At 44.5% G+C, this 25897-nt stretch overlaps 1 protein-coding gene across 13 annotated transcripts in view; it reads right to left on the reverse strand.

The window, feature by feature from the left end:
* The window catches only part of nrxn3b (neurexin 3b), a 151374-nt gene that overhangs the window by 118002 nt on the left and 7475 nt on the right, over positions 1 to 25897 (reverse strand). For 10 of the 13 annotated variants that reach the window (XR_015097670.1, XR_015097668.1, XM_086100491.1 and 7 more), the window contains exons 3-5: positions 23458 to 23475; positions 22880 to 22906; positions 21719 to 21730 (exon numbers count right to left, since the gene is read on the reverse strand). Coding sequence is in view for 10 of the 13 variants with exons in the window: in XM_086100491.1 (XP_085956617.1) it covers positions 21719 to 21730; positions 22880 to 22906; positions 23458 to 23475 (57 nt within the window). In the remaining 3 variants the exon portion in view is untranslated. The remainder of the gene's footprint in view (positions 1 to 21718; positions 21731 to 22879; positions 22907 to 23457; positions 23476 to 25897) is intronic. The other 3 variants (XR_015097671.1, XM_086100492.1, XM_086100484.1) reach the window with 1 other exon arrangement.

Here is a 25897-nt window from a genome sequence, read left to right on the forward strand (position 1 = left end):
AGGCCACAGCGAGAGTATTTCAGCATCTGGAAAATATAGTCACAGTATGAACCCAATAAAGTAGACTGCAAACATTTGCACGTAGCAGTAAAACTAGTCCCAAAGAGATGAAACGTACGTCAATTTGTGCTGACATCCAACCCGGCAAATGTCAAGATTGCTGCACTTTTGCAGGGAAAGACCCAAAGATCCAAACCAAACATGGTACTTGAAGCTATTTGTGGCACCCTCAATAATATGCCGTCAAACATGATGCGTGCAGCCAAAACTACCTCCTGTGCTAGGGATTGAATTATCATTATTTGTATCACCACATCACAGTAATTGGTAGGTTACCTTGGCGCGCATGAACATAAAGTGTTTTTTTATTTTATTTTATTTTATTTCTGAGCTATGAGACTTGCTCACCATGCAACTCGGCACCTTGAAGCTTGATGACAAGCCGAGGCACGTCAAATGAATTTGGAGCATTAACGATGATGGACCTTTCAAAATCAGCGAACGCCGAAGCAAGACTGCTATCATTTATCCACGCGGTCGCTTTAATCGGGCAAACAACAGATCCAATTGCGTGCACTTTCATTTTTAGGGACTATTCGGTGATGAAGAAGCTCTGCTACCTCCCCCTCGTAAACAATGTCAGATGAAATATCTGAGAGGTTGAAATGCACTGTCACACTTTTCACTTGTTCTCTCATCACACCTTTGACGAAACCTGACAAATGACCTGTTTGACATCCTCTCTGACGACCGACTGAGACAAGAGTCAGACACGAGAGCAAGAGAGAGAGACAAAGATGCACGAAAATGAACAGAAGTGACACGGAGGAAGCCCGAGACGACAAAAGAAAGAGCGAAAGCAAAGCGGCAACAAAAAGGGCAAAATGGGGAAGTTTGGGAGACAACAGGGGAAGCGAGTGTAACAGAATGGGAGTGTGTAAACAAACACCCCTTTCACGCTGAGCTGTGAGCCTCATATGGAACTGATCAAAACAATTTTTAGAAATGTTCCATGGAGCAGGAGCCACTCCATATACCCGAAAGAATGACATGTACATAAATGCCAAGTGGTCTTTCACCTATGTAGCGCTTTTCCACCTACAGGGCAGTGAAAGCACTTCACGCTGACTTCTCGTTCACCTCCTGATGACGCAGCATTAGGAGTAACTGGGGGGTGGTTCTTATTATGGACTTCTGATGTAATAGGTTCAATTTAAGAGTACCTGTCAGTTACGGTCGCTGTCGGCTATGAGATCTCAAGGATGCGTTTCCAATATTTTGATATTATCTATGTGTAAATAAGACACATTGATGCAAAACGGAGCCAAGACGCGTCTTTTTATTTTTATTTTTTTTTCAAAAGCTCTGGATTGGTCAATATGCAATATGCAGGACATGAAAAAAGTCTAATACTGGAATTTTGGACTGGTCAACTCAAAAACAGAGCGGAAAAGGAAAAATAGTCATTGAATGAAATGAATGCCCTTTTTTTTCAATGTGCAGTCATGCACTCCGCCTATGGCTCAAGGGTTGTTCCATGACAGTCACATGTTCTGTCAACACACGCACGCATCAACACGAACACAAAAGGAGCTCGCCGTTTTTGCTGTTGTAGGCGTATGTGTGTGTGCGCGCGTGGCAGCGTCACCAAGGGTCCTTATTTGCAGCTGACGGTCATACCGAATGAGAATGAGTGATGAGGTTCAGAGTGACAGTATGAGGGGGGAGGGGGCGTAAGTGACTGGAGTCGACCATGGAAGGATGGAGGTTGTCTGAAAAACAGGGGCAGGTGCCCAAAGTTCAATCCCATCAGCTAAGGCAATTGTGCGGACAGAATGTTACCGAGGTGGCTTCGATGCTGCTCACCGTGACATTTGAATGCACCGGCGTGAACTGATAAGAATCAAGAAGCTATACATTGGCTAGCCAAAACCAACAGCTAATGGAAAGCAAATGTGGCACCCTATCAGGTCCTCACTCGCTAATTTGGTTCGCTCAAACTATTCCAGGAATACCATAAAGAAAACAATAACGTGTATGGCGAGCACAACTGTTTTGACCCACACAATCGCCTTCTTTTTTTTTTTAATTCAAAATGCCAGCAAGCAAAACTATGTATGCAACTGCTTGTGCATTTCAGCAACTCTTGTGTATGAAGAAGCTTATTTTCAGCAGCATTTCCGTTCGACAAATTGTATATTTTAAAACAGGCACAATTTTGTCTGCACATAAATCTGCCGATCTTCACGGTTAAAATGGCTGCCAATTGATCCCAAGGCAATTTTTCTATGATATATGTCCAATGCTCGAATCATCTTTTACGGCAGGTTTGCTGGATACCAAATACTGTATCAGAGAACCAGAACAGCTTTCACGCTGGACCTCGAGCCAGATGGTTTTGGATTCTCTGCACATTTCACCACCTTGATAGGTTGTCGGAATTTCAAGTTGCTCCTTTAGGCCGAATACCCTTCAGAAATGGTCTTTTCTTTTTTTTTTTTTTTAAATCGAAAGGGAACATGAAATTAGCACAGAGCATTGGTTACTTGTAAAATCCATAGCCCATCAACATGGTGAAGGGTTTGAACATGCCCATGACCATGTACCCCCTTACAAGTATGGTTACGACTCACACACACACACATTTTTGTGATAGTGTTTACATCCATAAAGAAAGAAGTTTTCTGGGAGGTGGAGCCATCCCAAGCGCCTGTCACTCATCCAGAGTGGCAGGCCCTTATTGGCTATTATCTCTCCTGTCAGAAGCATGGCTGTGCCTCCATCTCACCACATTCTTCTCTGTCAGCACACATGCTGCCTGTGGATGGAGGTGCAGAGCAAGAAGCGGCATGCCAGCATTTCCATCACTCAAAAGACTTCCGCTGTTTCAAAACCCGGCCAACAGTGTTTCTGAAAGCAGGGCCAATTTTGATGTCCCCAAAGATGCATACACTCACATTTTATGCCGTTTGTGCCTAAAATACACATTAGCATATTATATATTTAATGGTGATGAAAAGGGGCAAAGTGGTAGCCTATTTGTTTCATTTTCATGATGATAATATCTTACATAATTGTTTTGGGATTATAATGGGGGAAAAAATGTCCATGACAGGTCAATCTTGTTCATCGGGGACGGTGGTCGGGCTTCTCCGCTCATTTTCCTGGAATAAAACACCATTCTGATTTTTTCAGTTGCAATTCCTCTACCCAATTCAGTGCGGTGAGATCATGCTGGCGATAGCGAAAGGGAGGAAGGAGCTTCCGGGAGTCTCTCCGGCCCTTGACACAGATTAGCACACATTGCTGGTCAAAGCAGAGTCCATCTAATATTTATTACCTCTATACTCTCCTGTGTACTGCCAGAACATTTAGCAGCTTGCTCGGCGAGTGACGGGTTAAAAGGGGAACAGCAGAGCCATAAAAAAAAAAAAAAAAAAAGGGGACAATGAAATAAACATGACTCATCGTGAAAGAGCCCTTTACGGCAATATAATCCAGTCAGTGTGGAAGAGCAGGGTGCCAAAAGGGGGTTAACGACTCGACACTTTCCTCAACATTGAACTATGACCTTGCCTCAGTAGCCAGTCACACTGTGCACGTATTTAAAAAGGGGGTGAGAAGGCATTTGCTCACATTATTGCCCATTTCGAGACAAAAATCGAATTATATTGCGCTGCGAGATACTTAAAATGCACTTAACATGGAACACCAAGATACCGGGATCATAAGTAACACAAGAGACGATGCAAGGACACATTAACACCACTCTTTGTGAAATTTAGAGGAAAGAAAAAAAAACTGCTGTTGCTTTCAAACCGGTTAGAACCAGTTGTAGCCCCTAGCCAAAACAATATGCATCTCTCGCTCTGTTCACGCGACTGTGTGTGTGTATCGAGGCCTTTGAATGGATGTGCTCCTTCAAGAGATAAAAGTAAAGATGGATTATTCTCATTGCTTTTTCGTTCCCCCCTTTTAACCTCTGTCTGCTGTTGATTGCATACAAAGAAGGGAACGGCGTGTTTTGAAACTGACTCGGACAAATCACACCCACCCACCAAGCACCGAAAAGAACAGATAGACACACAAAACTTCGCTATCCATGCTAAACAAAACAACCCCAAGTTGAGCTATACACAATTTCAAAGAGCCCGATGATTTTCCAGCATGGACCCTTTCTTCGGTTCGTTTTTACTTCTTTTTTTTTTTAACCGCTCTGTAAATATAGCTAACTTGTTTACAGCGTCTGAGTGTCGACTTTGAGGTGCAGGTTTGTCTCACGTAGACAGGATGGCATTGATTCGAGTGGACTACATGGGACAAATTTGTCACACTGCTCTTCAGGGTTTTTATTAAAATGAAGGGAGGACCCTCGTTGAGGTGAAAACACTGAACAATGGTCGAACATTCAGTGAGGTAAATAAATCCACCTTGAGTGGTGAACCGCCTCAAATTGAAAAGTGAGCAGGTACCATGGACAGCGGCGCAATGTGGATGTGACACAATGTGAACATCTCTCTCTCTCTCTATCTCTCGCTGCCGCACACGCATACAACGTACGCGTCTTGTTTGGAAGTCAATAACATTATCCGCTCTCAATCTCCGCAATGGTTATTAGTCTGGAGAGCCAAATGGGTCTCTTCGATGACACCCTGGAGATGAACGGATACATCAGCGGACTGAAATGGTGATTGCGTGGAGGAGTGAGACTATAAGGAACACAAAGTGAAAAGAGACAATATAATCTAGACGACGAGTCGGGGAAGTACACCTTTAGTTCTTATTGTTTCGTTTGCGCCTCTTAGAGCAATAAGTCTCATATTTAAGTCTCCCAAACAGGTGATTTTAACACTTCACACACACACAAACACACACACACCCCAAAGCTATGGCAATGCCTTCTTTCCAACGTTTAGTTGAGTTGGAGTTGAATATTAAAAAACAAATCGGACATCCGAATATGCTTGTCACATCCATAGTGAAGTGAAAATCCATGATGGACAAAATGACAGCCTTTGCTTTTCACTTATCACTGGAGATTTGGGTTTAAAAAAAAAAAAAAAACACACAGTCAGCACAGATCCACATTCTACCGAACCACACCAAGGATGACCTCACCAAGTAATCGATCGCAGCTGTCCATGAAGTTAAAGTCCAGAGGGTGACTACCATCTTTGCGCTTCACAGGCGCACACACACACAGACGGCATACAAAAGCAAAACAAAAACACAGAAAGCTCAAATACATAGAGCGGTGAGTCACAAAGGACGACCTCATAAGCAAAGAGCTGTGTTGACTTTGTTCGGGCAGGTGTACATATTTGTGAGCTGATGTCAAGACAAGCTTTCAGTTCCAATTCATGGACTCCGCTGGCCCCAAGAATGAACAGCAAGGAAACTGTTCAAATACTAACCTGACACTCATGATAAAAAGAAATTAATGATTTTTTTTCCCCCTTAGATTGCACACTGGTACACTGTGTTGTACCAAAGACATATATGTTATTTGAGGATAAAAGGTAAGCACGGCTCGTCTTGAGCAAACACACGCAATCTTTAAAACACAAGCAGGGAAAGAAAAGCAAAGAGGAAAAAAAAAATCAAATAGTGGCTAAATCAACAAACTTTGAAACAAGCAGTGTCATGAATATTCTCACTCTTCGCCCCTGAGGCCAACGCCACACTCTGCATATAATAGTTTTTTTTTTTTGTTCCTCTGGCTCCCCTCTTTTCTTTTTTTTTTTTTTTTTTAACGACTTGACTTCAAAGACTAACTCAATTGCAGGAGTCAGGTGAAGAAGGCTTGAATAAAGCACACAATATGCTCTGTGCACGCTGCAGCACACATTTCCCACTCATTTATGTGTTAATCCCCTTCAGCGCGGTAGTGGATGGGAGACGAATGTAATTAAGAATTAGGCCGCGCAAAGCGACTGGCGCAACCCACTCATGCAAGACGGCTTGACATCTACGCGCTTCTCCATTAGCATGCGCTTCGACCGCGATGCGGTGTTGTAGGCGTATGCTACATCAAAGAAAGACATTGCGACCTTTCCGGCGAGATCACAGCGTGACAATGGCGGCGAACGGCAACCCTTGAGAGTCTGTGCTGTTTGATTTGAACACCTTAGAGGGCGAACGAAGTGGGCCGATTAGAGTCATTAGCCTTCAATGATGTGGCCCATGCTAAATCTTGAAGCCAATTGGACTAGCTTGTGACACCCTTTTGTTAAGTGTCACCCGAGGAAGGGAGGGAGCGCGGCGAAAGAACCTGTCAGTGAAAGGGCTCAGGCTCTGATATAAAATCGCAAGAAGAAAGTCCCTTTCAAGAAAAGTCTAAAAAAAAAAAAAATTCAGAAGTTGGACTCTATCCTGGGCAGCGGAGAGCTGTATCAGGGCCGAGCCACACATCTATCAGGCAAAGGCTCAAAAGCTATTGGGGATAAGGCAGAGGGGCGTGAAGAGAGGCTATTTCCATGGCGAGGACTTGGAGAAACCGAGGCCCACAACTGCTGGTGAAGCCCAGCAATGAAAAGTCTCTCAGGGGGACTGCGGAGGATAAGAGGCCTCGGCAGAAGAACCCTCACGTCAGCACTTCAATCACGCCTAATCCCTGCTTAGTACACCCACAGCAAAAGCAAGGAGAGCAGGGGAGAGGAGGGGGAAGGCAGAGTGAAAATGATTAGAAGGGAGACTAAGAGAAAGGGAGATGAAGACAGAGGAAAGATAAAAGCTAGAGGAAAGGCAAAAGATTAGGGAAGGAGAAAGACCGAGATGAGACCAAATTGCCTGAGGAAACATCAAAGGTGAGCCAGTGATGATATAGAGTGTGAATGTTGTGATGCAAACGTTCCATCAGAGGCCTTCTGTAACACACAGGTATGATGTCATGTCAAATCCTATTTACGTCTGGCGTCATGTGGAGAATATCGATGAACATGGATGTGTCTGTGTCAGGGAAAAAAATAAATAATCGCGTACAGCATGCCAGACGTCATCGTAATTCACTACACATCGGCGGAAACATGCAAAAGTCGTTCTAAACCTCCAACCAAATCTGACACGAGCGCAGTGTGGACATCTGGCCTATTGTGACTCAAAGTATTTCATTCAGATATGTGAACAGCAGGGATAAAAACCCTCCCAATCATTGTATTCTCTGTATTTGTTCAAACCACCGGCCAACACAGCAATGTGGAGGTACACTATCGGAGTGGGGGCGGGGAGGTGGGGGTCCAAGTGCCCACTTCCCCAGGCAGATGTGTGCTCTGCTATGCCGATACTCTATTGCGCGACTAGCATGCTGAGAATGAAAGGAGCCAATTTGATTGGCCATGACAGAAGTTGGTCTTGACTACTCTCACAGCGGCGCAAACCTCCCTCTGACACTGGCTCAAACCCGCCCCCGGATAGTTACGTGGCATGCCGCACAGTATTTACGCCACTCATGAAAATACCTGTAGAGCCCAGAGTGCGGATATTTGAAAATCACCTTTTAATCATGCCTCCACCAGAAAGGTCACGAAATATTTTCGTGACCAATGCAACTCTGGTGTGACTTTTAGAAATGGACTTTTCATGAAGATAAGCTCCCTCTAAAGTCCTCAGGAGCCAGTCATTTTCTGAGTGACATTGCCTATCCTTTTAAAAGAAGGACCTTTTCAAGGTTTGAACAAAATATCATATCTGGCAAGAGAGCTCATGTTTGGCTTGTCAGAGAAATTGCGTGTTGCTGCCGTACTGGTTATTCTAAGACTGCTTTGCGCCGGTGTTCAGAAGCAGATAGGATTATTCGGAGAAGACAATGCGACTCCGGGTTGCACAACCGAGTGAAAATCGTTCCAACAAAAACAAGCGCACAGAGATCACGTCGATTCTCACATGCTCTCGCATGGAGTGAAGACATCAGCGGAGGGTTTCGCTGAGCATTGCGCTCCTTTGACCTCTCATCAATTTGCAAAAGCACCACAGAAGAGCCCCCCTAATCCAGCGTGACAAATGCTCCATATTTGCAATGAGAATAGTTTGTGCTCCAAGTTGTATCTTCACGGCTATATCTGCACTATCAGGAGCCTGAGCGATGAGAAGAAGGAGGAACGGCGATGGAGCAGATGGGCGAAGGGAGATCAGCGAAAGAGGATTATGCCACGTCGACCCTTCATGGCGCTCATAAAAAAATCAGTCAACCCACACTGCTTCGGAGCCGCAGCGGAGCCGGGTTATTTTAAGGCCCTCGTACTGCAGATAGTAAACTACTACTGCGAAGGAATAGACAGAAGAGAGTGTGTAAATAAAGTGCACTACCGCCGATGGCAATTCATTTTATTTTTAAGCCCAATGGGATGACTGGAGAAGGCAGCTGCGAGAGCCTTTGTAAGGGCATAATAAGTGATAGTTTGACCAATTGTGTGAAATCGATTCATGAGGTTGAGGTGAAATATTGATTGGCTTCATCCAGCAGATGCACTGTTGAAGTTGAGTCGGAAGTCGTTTACCATTTCAAGAACGACATTGGGGCTACATACTACATGCTTGTCGCTCTACTCTTGACTCAAGTACTTTGGTCAGCGTGATAACGCTAAATACAACAAACTTTGGGAGGAGTTCAGGACAGCATTGGAAACAATTGCATGTTTGCGCCTGCCCAAAATCACCGTTCTGTACAGGCCTAATTCTAGAGATCGAGACTTTCAGTGGGGGTGAGCATCGGGGGCAAGGTCTAATCATCTCTCTAAAGGCGTGCCAAAGAGGAAGACAGTCCAGATGAAGTGGACAATCACAAAGTCACTTGTTCCATCCCACTGCCCAACCTACCAGCTGCCCTTGAGCGATAAACACACTCAGGACATGAGCGTGGAGGAACGATGGATGTTTTCCTTGCGTCGTGTACATCTAAAACAAATCCACATATAACCTCAAATCCATAGACGTGTGTTTTGAAGTTTACGTATTCACGTTCAGACTTGAGTATGTGACAACTTCAAGAAAATGCAATCCTAACCCGAATTCAAACCCCAAATCACGACAGCAAATCCAAAACACTCAAACGGGCAGGAGCATAACCATGAGCACCCCACAAGCCCTGCCACTTCATTCTTGAGAGTTTGCATACGGTCGGTAAAATTACACGCTACATGAAATGGTCTCAGGAAAGTCTGATTGCCTCACTAAAGCAGAAGGAAGGGGCACACGAAGCGCTTCAATGCATGCCGCAATTCATATGTCAACGGGTTTCGGTGGAAATGCCATTTTGGCTTTTGTGAGTGTGACTCATTCGGCAAGATCTGAGTCACAATTCCTTGAGGCAAATATGTTGGGTTTAACGATGCGGAGTGTGCTTCTGATAAATCCAAATAAATTGGAGCTAGTGGAGGAAAAGCAGGTGGTCATAATGTTCTGAAAGCAACAAGCCATCGCCATCTTTCGATAAACCGCGCATGTCAATCATAGACCGGAAGAGTATTTAGCCAACGTGTGCTGCACAACTGTTCTAATGGTACATTGCCATCACTTTTTTTTTTTTTTTATTAACTTCACAGTCTGCTCCGGATGCTCATTCTTTTGTATTTGTCCTCTCGTGCTCATGAAACAGAGATGAATGCATTTAGTGCTTCAATTCCATCGACCAAAGGTTTGTACAGTGACGCTCCTTCTTCACAGGAGCTAAGAGCGCAGCTATTTTTTGCTGCAGGGGAGAACAAGGCAAGGCAAGTGGAAAAGGAAAGCTCGCTGAGAGTTTGGCTGCAGGTGGAGAAGAGGGAGATGTGAAAAGATAAATGGCTTTGTTCTTCACAGACCCAAGGCGTAACAAAATTCCCTCTAATTTGTTCCCGTTCCCTGCAACTATACAACACAATACACGTGGGGAAGCAGTTTTCATTCCTGCACGCCGGCCGTGGCAGTAAACATTGTAGATGGATGCACACACACACACACACACACACACACCAAAAAAAAAAATTTGAAAAGGCTTCCATCATTTCTTCTCCACCCCTTGAGAGGAGATGGATGTTCATGGGGTAATTCATCAAAGACAGTTTTTGAATTTGAAGTCCAAATGAAAATGAGGCCTTCCTGTAGTCGAGACAATGAAGCGGGGTGGGGGGGTTCAAGATTGGTTCGGGCTTCGGGGCTACTGTGACTTCAACATCCCAAAGCATCTGGGGGAAGTTCACTCAGTGGCAATTTGTTGTTGACGGCTTGGATTAGCAACAAGCATAGCGGGCGGAGATAACTGTGCCACAGGGTCCAAGATGGCCCCCCCACCCCCAAAGTTCAATGATAATGATATCGTGGAAGGTGATTATCACGGCACATTCACACTAAGCAGATTCAGTCGGTTAAAACAAACACCATTGCAATTGAAAGTCCACGCACTTGAGGTGTGGTGAAAACATGATTGGCTGCTGGATTTACACTCCCATCCAATCAGCGACGATTGGATGTTTTAAGGGTTATAGCGTTCAGAGATCAATATACTAAATTATATTATGCGCTAAGGGGACGTCGGCTGAACGGCAACAACAAGGAACTTGGCCTTTGTTTGCTTTTTGAAGCTTCCTAGCATGATGGGATCATATTTTAAGCCATTCTGGTAAACATGAGTTAACTTCTTTTTTTTTTCTTTTTTTTTTTAATGTCATGGCCAGACAGAAAGAAGGAACTCATTTTTATTCGGTCACCGCGCTCCATTTATTTCCAATCGACTCTTCCACTGAGCTCATCATCCACGTGATCTGCATATGCCAAAGATGATTTATACGAGGGACAGAACGGTCTCTTCAATACTTAACCTTTGCTCATTAACAACGCCGACATGCACGCAATACGAGAGTCGCAGAGAAGATCTGTTATGAGTATCAATCAAGACCTGTCAAGATTAGCCGTGCCAGCTATGGGGTTGAAATGATGAACATCGTGATGATTATGACGGCGGTGGATAATATGCACAACTCACACGAGACGACGACAATTAGATTGAAACATCTTTTGAGCTCAGACAGCAGCGCGTAGAACGGGAACATTTGCATGCAACGAATGCCTCGCTTTCTCCAGGATGCGTGTTTTTTTTTTTTTACAGTTTCATCTTCTCATATACTGTCGGCTTTTTGTACACCTCAGAGCAGCGCTTTGTATTGCTTCCTGGGATCATTTCCCTTCCCTGTGCGTGGCTTGCCTGTCTCTTGTTGCTTCTCAAGTTTTTGTTTCTCATTTTGCATCTGATCTGGGTGAGGCGATACCCGTGCCGCGTACTGTGCGCTCATGAGTCACGAATGGCAAATACGCCACATTGAGCCATCTTATGAACTGACGAGTGGGGAAAGTGTGGGCGTTCAAGGGGAGACATATTGACATTTGCCTCGTCAGTATTTAAACAAAGTCATGCTTGATGTTTTAAATACGTTATGGTATTGTGGAATCATGGCTAGAGCAGGCCGAAGCAAAATATCAATGCCGCGTCATTTCGTAAGAGAATATTCGACACATTTATCACTGTCTCATAAATTTCTCTATCCAGGTACGTTGAATACCCAAGCGTGGCTCAGGTGCTAAAAACAAACAAAGTAAAACACAGCTGTGTCAAAGCTGGAAACTCTCCCTAACAGACCTTGTCGGAACGTGTGGCCGTCAACATCGACTGGTCTTGAAGCGTCAACACTTGGAGGGCAGCGAGGCTCTTGGCTTAAAGATAATTGTCAACCGACTCGCGTGAATCTGCAAAATGCTCCTCCTTGTAGGTCCACGGGACCACATATAGTGTACGCATATTATATATGCAGAAGGGGGAGAGACTGATGATGATAATGACTAGGCCAAAGCACCAAAGCAAAAGACAAATGCCGACACACAACCCCCCAAAAAATAATGAAGTGGTGTCAAGAGTCTGGCAAAGCAAAAACAAATGATGGAAGCTAAATGAAATGCCACTTGAAGCGGTGAAACGAGCCCGCATCAGTAAAGCGGGTCACTTGAATTGCAAGGGATGTTCTCAAGTGGCTCTGCCCTAGGGCCTTGTGGATTCAAGCATCTTCCTCGAGAGTCCAAAAAAAAAAAGCACCAACACACACACACACACACACACACAGGGAACTTGAAAGGGAGGCATTCTTTTGCAGGTGACATTACCCGCAAACACATTTATCACCCGATATGTATTGCAATGTATACGAAAAAGCGGAGGAGTGGAAACAGACGCCAGGGTGGTCATTATGCAGGATGATAATGTTCTTTTTCTTTCCCCTCCTTGCATTCTCATCTCTTAATGTCTCTGACCGCTTCCACTTTTATACGCTGCCTTCATTTCTCTCTCTCTCTCTCTCTCTTTCTCCTCCCCCTGACCTGGATTATAATTTTTTTTCCAGCTCCCTGAGCTGAACAATACGCTCAGGCGCATTAACATGCAGCCCAGCCAAAAAACAAAAAAACCGGCTCAAGTCCCTCCTCTTTGTGCATGCCCCTCATCCTCTTGTTTTTTCCCTTTGGCATCAGGCCTCCATTTTACTGTCTGTGCTTCCTCTCTTCCGTCTCCATTTTATTTGCTTTCTCTTTATCCGCATGGGATAGCGTCCTTGTTTCTTTTAGGGCCCTTTTTACTCTTGGGCAGTTATCCTTTCCGTGCGCCAAACTGGTCTTCTTTCCGTCTTGCACATTCCATTGTCGTCGCCCCTACCAGCTGTTCACACTCCACAGCCCTGCCACCGCAGCGCCTGAGAGTGGGGAGCAGCATGGCTCACTTAATGACAGTAATTAATTCTCCTTCTCTCGATCCTAATGAGCCAAATCAGTCACAAGACCAAAGAATAGGGAGTCGGGGAGGACGATGAAGTGAGCGGGATGGGGTGAGAGCCAGACAAGTGCCTCTCATCCTTAATGCTTGTCAAACACAGCTGTGACAGCGGCTCGTGAGGGTCCCAAACACTCTTTCGGCTGGCGGCTCGCTCGCACCCGCCTGCTCCTCGCACACCTCTATCGGTCTCCGGAGAAACGCACAATCAGGAAACCTTTTCATCATCTGGCTCATGTTGCCCAAGTGATGATGTCTTTAAACGGAGTTTCGTGAAGCCACCCTCGCCTGCCTCATTACCGTGGACTAATAAACATATGCTGATGGTTTCGCTTGAAAAAGACAAGAGTGGAGCACCTTCTAGGTTGTATTTTTAGACTGCGCCGCCATTTAGACCTGCTTTTTTGTAGTCTAAAGTTGAATCGACATTTTCCCACCAAATTGGCAGGTGCATCGGGAGAGTGTAATAGAAAACATTTTTTGTCAAATATTTATATTACAGTGGCCCTATTTACTTATTCATTTGTGTATTATTAAAATAAATATTTGTCCGGTTTTATCTTCGTTTTTTTTTTTTTTTTTTTAAATTTGTACTGCACTATGTTACAGCTGCAGTTTTTGTTTTTTGAAGTGCTCTAAAAATGAAGTTGAGGTGTAATACATTGTTTTTCGGCAGTGTACACTGGGTGGCTGAATATTTTTTTTAATTTCTGATCAGAGCCAGAGCGCCGTCTGACCAATTAATCACACAAGCAGTGCATTAAACAAGAGCTGCATTCTCCCACTATTTAACACTGAGGGATTTTGCATTGCTCTCAAATGAAAGCACAAACATCTCAATCGAGTCATTTAATTTTATCGACCGGGAGGGGAGGAAAACACAGGGTGAGTGACTGCTCTCTCTGCAAGAGGAGAAAACTTTTAAGTCAAGAAAATGGGCCTCAAAGAATATCAAAAAGGCGTACGATCCACATGCATTTTATTAAATCGGTGCTACTTTATTGAAAATGTCCAAAAATCGAATTTCATGTGCTCAAAGCAGCCGTCATAGCAAGAAGTGACAGCAGGTTTGGTATGATACGCATGATTCCAAGCGAGCTTTTAAATGGGTGTCAGACTTCGCAGTTTGATCTAAAAGCTTTGTAAGATCCCACATGAGCATGACTCACCAGCATGTGGATCTCTCGGGATAAAGACTTCATCTTAAAGGAAGGCTGAACTGACACTGGAGACAAAAGGACTGACTGGAAGATGTCAAATCCAATGTATCCAGAGTAAATCTAAATTGGGGGATTCTGTGAGCTCGTTTTGAACAACCTGCTCGCGTAGCCACAAACATCGCTGCCGAGGTATTAGTGCGGATGGATAGCTACCATCAAGGGGAAAATGAAGTTAATCCATTTTTCAAAAGAAGAGAGAAAAGAGTGTCTGCCAGTTGAAATTCAACAGAAGATGGGCGATGCAGCATGACACGAACCCAAAGAACTGAAGAAACCAACAATAGAATGACTTCAAAAGAAGAAATGACTTCTTCTGGAACACTGAGGTCAGCGTACTGACCTCAGTGTTCCAGAAGAAGTCATTTCTTCTTTTGAAGTCATTCTATTGTTGGTTTCTTCAGTTCTTCAGCGTACTGACCTCAGTGTGATGGAAATGCAGTGGCATAAACGGTGGAGAACATTTCACACCAGACACCCAACGAATGTTGGTAATTATTATTCGTATTATTGTGACGACTCCTATTTTCAAGGGCTTTGTGATGAAAAATGATTTAATCCAGCACTGAAATTCTACACGGGGCAGATTCGCCAATCAATAGACATCAAGATTAGTGCTCGAAATAAACGTAGGTTTTTGGTATCAGGTTCAAGAGGAAGAGGAGATACTCCGACTGAGTATTAATAACTCCCAATCACACACAAAATCAGTCCGAGGCAGAGAAATACAAGACGGGGATGATTCGTGCAGAATATCCATTACGCTCGTGTCTGCGTGCTGATATTTCCCACTGTGAAACAACATATGCCGGGTGAGGAATGATGTCCCACTGCCACAGGTGACCCATTTCATTGTGTGAATTGCAGTGATTACACCGGCGAGCCAGCGAGACAAAAAACACAGCGCCCAAACAATAGCGAGAGGTGACCTTGAAACAGCTGCGAGCTGGAAGAAGAAAATGACTCAATTACAAGCGGACACATCGGGCAAGGCCGGGAAGGATTCAAACAAAGACCGCAGGAAAGATAAAGAAAAATAACCATGAGTCCTTTTACAAAGTTCATATATCATCATAAAGGTGGGACTGCAGAGCTGCGAGAAATGTTTCAAGCTTAATATTGGACTCAATCGCGGATTCAAGGGCAAACATAATAAAAAGAAATTCCGTAAAATCTCCGACCTGCGTGCGCGCCATAACCTGGAGTAAAATGAATTGGAAAGGAGGTGCTGAGGGAACGAACTGAATGCCATTCAAGATTTATGAGCGGCATATGTAGATCAATTATTTGGACCAAAAAGCAAGAAATCACACTTGGACCGTTCAAAGAAAAATATTCTACGAAGCTATTCATGGCTAGCATAATGTGTTTAGCATAGCAAACGCGGTTAAGTGCAGTTAGTGTAGTTAAGTACAAACTGGGGAACCGGTGAATTACAGTAAACAAAGTCTACTCGCCATAATCAGTAAGAAATGTCAAATTTGCAACATCAGGGAGAAAGACGACCTCTAAACTTCAGACAGCTGTCATGGCTGAGACATTCCTCACTGGTTGTTCCATGCCAAGAGTTCAACCCTTTGCAAACCGGAGAAAAAAAAAAAAAAAAAAGCATGTGAGAAATGTAAATGTGCCTTGCCATTGGCAGTCAAATAAATATACGGAAGTAGTGGCTTATTGTTTATGCAAATTCAAATGACCACTTCACACCGACGTAGCTTGACAAGAGCGACGGATCACGCGTATTTATAGCAAATGCTGCACACTTGATGTCTCACTTGCAAAGCAACGGATCAAATGAGTCCTTTTGCTTGAAATGCGTCGGGCACGTGTGAAAACAGCCTTTAGTGACTGAACAAGCACTTGAAAGTAACATTTTGAAAGGCACATTATTACCACAGCGATGAGCAGTTCAAAGATGCTCAAACAACCGTCCGCGGAAACATAACGACTGCCGAATGGATTCAAAGACAGGCATCTTGGTTTTTTGGACCTATTTCTTTATGGAGTGTTTTTGATTATTCCAAACTACTTTTTTTTTTTTTTTGCAATAAATACTAGCGGAGATTACTGCACACTCAATTTTGCTGTAATTTTAATTGTAAATTTGTATTATTAAGTATCTTGTCTCTTACTGGATTAATATTATTTCATTGGAATTGTCTGGTTAGGAAATTCAGCTTTAGATTTGTCCATTGCATCAATTCCAGGGTTGTGTTAGTTTGTGTTACCTCAGTTGCACAACACTGAAAGCCCTCCTGAACAAAACTATTGGACAGCATCTATTTTTTAAGGCACCATGCAATCAATACAAATCATTTATTGGAGCTTGTTAGCGTTGAGGTGGCAGGCAGAGCTATTTGAACCGTTCTAACAAAAGTTGCGGAATACTTGCGCTGCGAATGAGCGAGTGAAATATGAACGAGCATAAATGGATGCAATTCATTATGCAGAAAAAAAAAAGAGAATGCTGACAGGGAAGAGGCGGGCCTTTGAAAGGAAAACAATAAAGATTGTTGAAAGAGTGAAGAAAATATTGTAGCCATTCCCCCGTCACCGATGCAATCCCCTCATAACTACAACCTCCATCATTCTTGGAAATTTCCCGCTGATAGTCTCCCTGAAGAGTCAGTGGCATGTAGGCCACTATATATATAAAGTAGGAAGCTTTTCCTGTGCCGGGGGCTGCCCGAGCCTTTGCAGCAACTAGCCAGTCTCACTGCAGCGACACATCAAACAGCAGTACTGCGTTCACAGGCACGCACATGCACGCGCATGCACCCACAGTCCTACTCCAAGATCACAGCACAGGACTGGTGCATATATTTGCTCAAGTGCACGGAAAGATGGCAAAGACTGCTGTGGACATTTTGGATGTGAGAGCAAGACGGGAAGTCGTGGTGGCTTGAAAGATATTGAAACTTCAATTCACGTCGGCTAACATTTCGCAAGCTACGGGAAATGCCTTCAGTGCCCTTCCGAGCTCGTAGTCGTCGTATTCATTCGAAATCTGCATGCTAAATAGCTGTCCATTTTGTGCCTGGTTTAGTACGTTTACCCAAAAAGGTTTCAAGCAGGCCACAGCTACACGCTGGCCTTAAGCTATGACCATGGCCCCATTCTGCCAGGAAAACCAATTACTTAGTGTTTCAAAGCCCTGTGAGTGCCTGAAACGGTCACATCATTTAACCATGAGACACTCTTCACTTCACTCACTGTGTGCCTTGCAGCAGAGGGACAAGCCGAAACACAAAGCATCCAACAAATATTCAAAAACAAAATCGGAAAGAGCCTAAATCCATTGCCATCTGTTTGAAAAACCTGCCTTCATCAAGCAGTCAAGTTTCCATTGTGAAAAGGAAAGAAAAAAAAAACATCGATATCATTCTATTATATTTCACTGGTATGCCAACCAGGGTTGTATCATACCTAAATGTCCAACGTTGGTATGAATGAATTCACACCCTTTAAGTTGTTGATGCAGCGATTGTATCACCAGCCCACCCCCAGTGGCAAAGGAAAAATAAAATGATTGCTGTCCGACAGTCACTTGTACAACATGACTTTCCCTCTATGCGCAACGAGCTAATAAGTGTAATGAGAATTTTAAAAAGAGGTTGGGAAGAAATCAGATGCAGATCTGGCCAGCCGCCGGCCATGACAAAGTGGAGCACTTATGCATGAAGGATGTGACTTTGAGTGGTCACACTTCCTCTGCTGATCTTCGAAAAAGCAAATATGTTTTATAATTTATCATGGCCCTCACACAGGGGGCAGGGGCGGACACCCATATGCCAGTATCAGATTCATGTTCAAAGACACGGATGACGTTAACGCATCTGAGCGCACAGCGTCAGCGTGAGAGCAAATGGAAGGTCGGGGATGTTCTCACCTATGTGAGGCGTGTCAGGTAACGGTTGAGGAATGTAACCCTCAACCCGTTTTGTTTCATCTCATCCATTTCCCTGGACCCGCCGCTTTCTTCGAGTACACGCCATAGGCCTCCGTCGTCCATCCCCGCTGCCCCGCTTGATGCTCGGCTGAATAATCGGCATCATGCCCGAAAGAGATATTGATTATGCACAAGAATGAGTCTTCAGAGGCTCGAGTTTATCGCCCATCAAGAGTCACCATGCAAACGTATGCTGGCCGCCATAGAGCTTAACTAGATGCGATACAACGCGGCTCCCTGCAAGGACCCTTCACAATTATCGCAGGCATGAGCAAGACTCAGCACGGCGTCTGCTCGATCAAGTTAACTTGGGGTTGTTATTGATGACTCGTATGACTCCTGCTGAACACTTACACCGAACATTCCGAGTCTATTGCTTGCTCTAATTTGATCGTTATTTTCGCCTGATGAAATGGTCGGCAATGAACTCCAAGTTTGAGGCGAATGTTGACGGAAAAATCTTAAGGGAATGCCCAACTGCAATTCGGATCGATGGCTGAAACAAAGGGTAAAAGGGAGAGGAGAGTCCGTAGTGTTCCAGCAGCAGCAGGTTGTGCGTGTCCGCGCCAATCTGCTGCCCTGTTTGTTTATTTTCTTTCCGGCGTGAGCGTCTGTGCATGACTGCCATCAATTATCCACCTCACCCCAACACATTCCTCACGCACTCCTTAGCCTTTCCTTCACTCACTTCCTATTCATACAGTCTTAGACGGCTCTCAAACGGTATGCAGCATTGCAGTTTTTAAATAAATGTCTTCTTTCCGTGTCCTGCGAGTACGGAATGTGCCATTTTGCTGACTCATGGGGAAACTCCACAGAGTGGCTCACATTACGTAGCAAACGAGTGGAACGAATGGTCATAATATTACAAGAATGTCTCCGCAAATGCCTTTTCTATTTAGCGCCTTGATTACCCAGAAATATTCTTTGGGTCAGAACCAGCCTTTGTGAAAATATGAGGGTTACATATTGATGTGGTCCCTGTCTCTCTTGCGCGAGCTTTCACGCCATTGCGTAACTGCTGACGCACTATATGATCCGTGAAAAAGCGAGAATCAGTCTTGCTCGGTTGATCCCAGAGGTCACTAGCAAGAGAGCTGTGGGGGAGGAGTGATGAGAGGAAAGATACAAAGATGGGCCGGAGGAGCGGTGTGAGGCCAACCAATGGTCAGGCTGGAACTGGGGAATGTATGAGAGAAGAAGCGAATTGTGCATTGTAGCTTACAGGGCTGTCTGCACTTCATGCCCAAGGGGAATGACGGGACGCGACAAGAATGTGAATGAAGACGATATGAAAGGAAACGGCAGCAAAGGGAAGAAATGCCGGATTGGCAAAATGCACTGATCGGAACTAATATAAGAAAATCAATACAGCTCGGCTTACAGTTTCGACACAACGTTCCATAACTTCACAGATTTTTTTAGTGTTCAGAGAGACAGCGGTCGCTTAAAAGTGGAATTAACTACAAGAAGACATTGTGAGGCTTCAGGGACGGTGAACTCTCGGTCCTGGGGTCAACCGCTAATGTTGGCTACTAGCGTTAGCTGCTAACGTTGGCTGCTATACATCTTCGCTTGTTATCAGAGGTTGACGGCTTTTCGAGGTGAACTAATGTTGACCGTTTTTAAAGCCGCAGGTACAACTCTTGCGCAAACAGGCTCAATGTGGGGAAAACACTGCAACAGCACTTCACACACTGTTGCACTCTTGTAAACTTTCAGAACAATTTAGGCCATGGCTTGGAACAATAACAAGGGCTGTCAGGTTGGACGTGTATTCTTTTTGGCACGAGACGAAATGCCACAGGTCTAGAGGGAGTTTTTCCATTGATGCACTTTGTCTTTGCCGAGCGCTCGAGGAGCAGCTGGACCGGGCTGAAATCAATTTGACCAATAGCCTCAATTTCGGCAACTTCGGATTCCGCCCCTACAATTCTGGGCCGGTCTGTGATCGAGTAATGAGGAGTTGAACTCAATTTCAGGTTTAGCTTGTGGCCATTAATAGCTGTTTACCAAAAAGTGCAAAGCAACACATGCCAAACTCAATAAATATCACCTGGTGCTGCTGAATCCCAATGAGTCTATCAAAACAGGGAAACTTGCTTTTCCGTTCTCTCGGCAAGGCTATGAAACAAAGCCGAACTCTGACAATAAATAGATCGCTGCATATATTTTAATCGTGTCTTGTCCCCAATTTCGACAAATACTACCTTGTTTCAAGGTGATTACACACTGCAATAAAGTTCCACGGCGGTGAATTTTATTCTCCTCTGTGGCTAATTTCATGTCGCTAGTTCTCCCTTCACTACAAAAGCAAAACTCAATACATTTAAACCCCCACTGGTGAAAGTCGATCCCTTGTGGGTCAGTCGCCACAATTAAGAAGATTTTACAGTCATGAGAGAGTATTTCTCTTGGGTATTCCATAGAAAGTTACGCATCGAGTCCTGCAAGTTTTGCGCAGCAACGGTGATCCTGAGATGCACTTTTAGATCCATCATTAATTTAGAATCCCTAATGCACTGGGTTTGCATGTCCTTGGACAAGAGGAGTCAACTGGAACTCTCAGTGGACTCCAAGTGGAAAACGTGGGCCTCTCTCATTCGGTTATACAACAGCGGCAGCGGAGATCAAGTTCACTCGATTACTAGAATTTTTGGCTCGTAATACAAAGCTTTTATTTTTGGGCACCAAAATACCACAGTACTGACCGTACAACTGAAATGAACAGCTGCTTAGCAATCACAAGCAGAGTAGGGCGGGTCCTGTCTTCAAATTGCGCAATGACAAATCTAGACATGTCCCACACATCTTCGGAAATGGAAAGAAAAATCAATCTGCATGGTTTACTGGGGGAAAAAAAGTGTGAAAGAAAAATGGTGCTTGGCATAGCTTGATGTGAGAAGGGTCGAAAGCTTGTGACCGAGCCAGGTGTGAGCCTCCGCAAAGTGTTCTGGAAGAAACCGGTGCACGGTAGCAGCGGGAAGAACATCCCAGAGGAGCATGTTTATCGCCCCTACTCGCCACCCTCTCCCCCAATCGCCCAATGTGATCCTCATCAGCGATAACTGAGCTTGGACGTCCAGCTGCAGCGCACCTGACTGTGCTACGTTAGTGTGACCGAATCACAAACACAACACGGGATGGCATGCACGAAAAACCTGGACGGGCACAGCGAAAGGGAGATTGGAGTTCAGGGTCAATTCATTTCTCCAACATGGAGCTCAAGGAGACACACACACAAGCAGTGAGTCACAAATGAGGACTGCATCGTTGCAAGACACAGTCGCAGCCAAATGTCAGGTCGAATTTACCAATCAACTTCTTTTCGTCCAGAAATGAGCTGCCACATTCAATTAGGCGCTCACCTAGATTAACATTCAGGTACACCCAAATGCATCTTCCCGCTGTCGTTAATTTTCACCGCTTGCAAGGACAGTGAGCGATCTATATTGGAGCAGACGCTCATCATTTTCTGTTAAACAGCAATAATTAAGGTCTTTCCTCTCGAGCGTGAGACGCCGACATCGTATTTCTTTCCATCGCCACTCGAGTCTCCGTTCCATCGCTCATCGGTCACGCAACGGACGACATTGACATCTCGTCTCAGGCCCAAACATATGGCACAAGGACACCACGAAATTTAATGAACATACTGTATGCGAGAAGGAATGATTGGCCACTGGCCGGGGACCCACTAAAGCCAACACACTTGCGCACACGCACACACACTATACAATGAGGTGGTAGAAAAAGGAGCTGCTGTACCTTTGTTTCTACCTATAAATTGTCGAGAGAAGGGGTCCACAGAGAGAGAGGAAAGCAGAAGTTCATCCCCGGTAGAAGAGAGCAGCAAGGCAGCAAGAAAGTTACAACAACAAGCTGGAGTTAGTTTCGCGTAAGCCTCAACAACGTCAGCCTAAACTTTCATGCACAAAGGATGGCATTCACAAAATAAAAAAATAAATTAAAAAATGGTCATGGGTAGCACATTCCACAGACAAAATTGACACTCAACGCAAGACTGGCCAAGTACCGTGACAAGTGTATTTGGGTACTCTGCTATGGCCATTAAGATGTAACATCTGGACGTATATATGGTTTTTGTCAGGTTTATAACGATGCTAACAGTGCATTATTAAAGGAGAGGAGACAAGGAGAGTACTGTAATTCTTTTGCCGTTGGCATGGCAACCACAGTGGCCTACTTTGGTGGTCAAGAATACTGTCAGGTCAAGCAGAACCTCTCACGTTAGTGCTCGTTTTCATGCAAGCTTTGATATTGATGAGCAAACGTTTTGCTTATAATTATTGCAATTATGGAAATTATGGTGATGAGGGAAAATAAAATCACCAGTCTCTGTTTTTGAAATCAAAATCAATCGACAAAAAGGATTCCGGAATCGAAGGCGTTTGCCATTCCAATGAGAAGGTTTGCATGCGAGCAAAAAAACGGATTCCTGCTTCTTGGAAAAATAGCATGATTGGCAAAAACAAGAGTAGTGCACCATTGGTAAAGTAAAAATAGCTTTTAAAAAATCACACTTGAAGAACCAGCGTTGAAGGACGATACGATGAAAACCAGCAAAATCAAATGAACTCGAGATCACGCTAGTTTGAACTAAACTCAAATCTTTTGACTTCTTTTTCTAAGCCGTTTCTCAACAAGGGTCAGTTCAGAACATTTTAGTCACTTCCATGTTCGCTACGGGGGAGTGCACACAGTTATGTAATCCACAAAATACTGGGTAAGACTAAGGTGAGATGAGATCATACCATGCTGACATGCACACACACACACACCCCCTGCCCCACACTGAGCTTTGCAACAAATGCACACAGACAGGTAGCGAAGGCACACGGCGTAAAATTGTGCCCCAAAAGCAAGGACAAACAACTCGGCGAGATGTACAAAGAAAGAGAAGCGTACCTTGCTCTGCCTTGAGGTGCGCGAGGCCTTAAATAGAAACATCAGACAGAAAAAGAGTGAACTCAAGCGGAGCACACCAATACGACACGTATTGTCATGATGCATGCTTTGCAGGATGGCGAAGCATGACCGCCAAAATTAAAAGCTTCCCAGAATGCATTTGAAAGCTTTTGTTTTCATTCATAGAAAATTGAGCAACAACGTGGCTACAAACAGCGTTGTGCAAAAGCCTCGGGCCGGCATACTCTTTTGTTTTCACCACCAATTATTTCTCAGTCTCATTCTTCATGCAAAAAAAAAATAAAATAGCAAGAACAAATATGGGGTGGGGAGAGACAGTTCTCTCATCTGTGCAGACCTCAAACCTGAATTGCAATAGAGAGACAAGGCCAACCACCTGACCTCTTTGCTCTTTCTACTACATCAAAATGTTGTTTCAAAACATGTTTGAACCAACATGCCCGAGCCATTAGCACAACAACACTGTGATGCAGGAAGTACAATTATTGGAAAAGTAAAGCAAACATTTACAAATGAATGCCTGGGAAAGGAAATGGGGAGGTTGTCTTTGGACTCACCTGGTGCTCTGTGGACCGCTGTGGATATTCCAAAAGATAAGAAAGAGAAAGCAAACACAAGTTCTCCATTAACAACACACTTCAGCATTTTTGCATGTTCATCTGGCATGCAAATTCGAAAAAGGACCCCACCAATCAAGAGTTAGTTTTTTTTTCCCCCATGTAAGGAGCAAAGGGCTGCCCCTTGACATGCACAAAAAGACAACTTCACATGAAAATCTGCTGCGGAGAGAAAAAGTTGAATCTGTCCCATCTGTTAAAGGGAGTCAGATTGATATTAGATATTTGGCAAAGAACGCAGGAAAAAAAATTGAATATTGTTAAAATAATATTCAGCCCCCACGTCACACAGGGTGCCTCACACGTACGTCAAACATAAATCCACAGGTGAGGATTTATAGTGCTGGATCTCAAAATGCTCTCGTCAGACCCCCTTTTACCTCCATACCCCCACCGCGTGGACCCCCAATGCCCATTGCAACCTCTTTTCTTCTTGACACAAATTCAACTCCCGATGGGGATTTTCAGGGGAATGCTCATGACAACAAATGACGTTGGTGTGCAGAAATGTCCTGCAGTGTGCAAATTTCACTTTGGCGATCCTAATGTATTGGATAAAAATAAACGGAGATATATTTGAGTTGATATCTAGTGTCTTTATCTCAGATTTTCTTTTGAAAGCAAGTGCTTTTTGCTTTGGCCTTGCCTGTGTTGCAACACTGGATCCATCCATTCAACCTTTTTGTATCCTGCTTATCGTCCTCGCCGGCCAGTCGCAGGTCGCATATACACAAGCGACCATTTACACCCATGGCCAGATAAGAGCGAAGCGGGTTTTTGGCGTGCGGAAGGAAACTGGAGTACCTGTGGCCCATTTCCATTCATGAACCCCTTTGAACCCGGGAACCGTGAAGTGGAAGCACTCATCAACCGTGCCACCACACCACTGGATCATGAAGGACGATTTCAATCCATTTTTTCCCCTCTAACTGGCACCATTAAGGCATGTAAAAAAAAACAACAATGTTTTGAATCGAACCGAACGAAGAGTAGACTTTCCAGAGGCAGCACATCAAGACAAACGTGTGGAAAAAAAGTGGCTCCTGAGGTCAGATTGTTTTTTCTGTCTCCGCTGGGGAGCTCAAAATGGCTGCTACTTTTCAGCCCACGTAGGAAGAATGACATTGGCAAACCAAAGGGAAGGACAAATTGTGGCTGTTGGGGGATGGGGGAGACGACGGCCAGCTGAAGGACGGCGGCGGCGCGGCGCCGCTCCGCCTTTCGAGCGCGAATGAATGCCTTACGCCTGAACCAGCAGCCATCATTGTTTTTGTTTTTGTTTTTTAGCACGTATGCATATGTGTAAAAAGCGCGTGGATTGGGTTTGCGTGTCAAACAACCAGTCCCGGATGCAGATAAAGCCCTTTTCTCTTGATGCGACATGCTCCAGAACAAGCCAATGTGCTGTTGAGGACATGTGGTCCGAGCGTAATCCCTGCTCTATTTTCACAACTCAAATCCAAACATCATTTTCAGCTTGGGCACGAGGCACAAATGCCCCCCCCCCCCCCGCACTGGAATCACTGCACCATTTTTCTTTTTTTTTTTTAACCGCCCCGTGACCTACTTTTTATAGTAAGATTACTGTAACTGTCATTTTTTTTCCCCCGTGTCTGTTTATTAATCCCTCAAGCTAAACCCGAAGGCACCATTTCAGCACTTGCTTAACAGTTTGCTCACCCGAGCCATCAATTACGGGCCTTCTATCAAACCAGTGTATATTTTAAAGCAAAAAGTACCGTCAACTCCTCATTCCAGATGAGTCATGTGGGGTTTTCAAACGAGCCATCGCTTTACATATTCTTTGAATAATAGAGTCTGGCTCTTAATAACCTTGACCTTATGAATATCACATTGTAAGAACCCGAGGTTTTCAACAGACTTCACGTCACCCCGAGTTAATTGAATGAAAGAGAACGGGGGCCGATATCCGCATCATTACCATAAATGTATGAATATTTCCAAAGCTAATAGCAGGAACGTAATGCGGTTGAGATTAACGATGACGGCAAAATAGAGCACGTGTCAGAGATGGCGGACCTGCGAGCCGAAAGTCAGCGGGCGCGGAGAGCGAGGGGCGTCTAATTTAAGCACGTCGTCCTGACACAGTTAGTCGCACTCATACATCTCCATTCGCGTGGGACAAGAGACCACATGCGTTTCAACGCCAACTGTTTGCGGCGCAAGTTGCTAGCGCACCTCAGAGACTGAGGGTAGCGTCTGATGAGCGGGTGAGAAGTACGCCTCGCCAATCGGCCTTTGCCGTGTCGTACTAGCATGCGCGCTTGTTGAAATGGACAAAACAGGGTCAACGAGAATCCTACGCCCTAATTAGTATCCACAGCATCGAGAAGGACCTGCTGGATCCGCCTTAATTAGG

Source organism: Hippocampus guttulatus, chromosome 20, assembly GCF_054856545.1.
Source record: "Hippocampus guttulatus isolate MCC_2025c chromosome 20, RoL_Hgut_1.0, whole genome shotgun sequence".
Lineage (NCBI taxonomy): Eukaryota > Metazoa > Chordata > Actinopteri > Syngnathiformes > Syngnathidae > Hippocampus > Hippocampus guttulatus.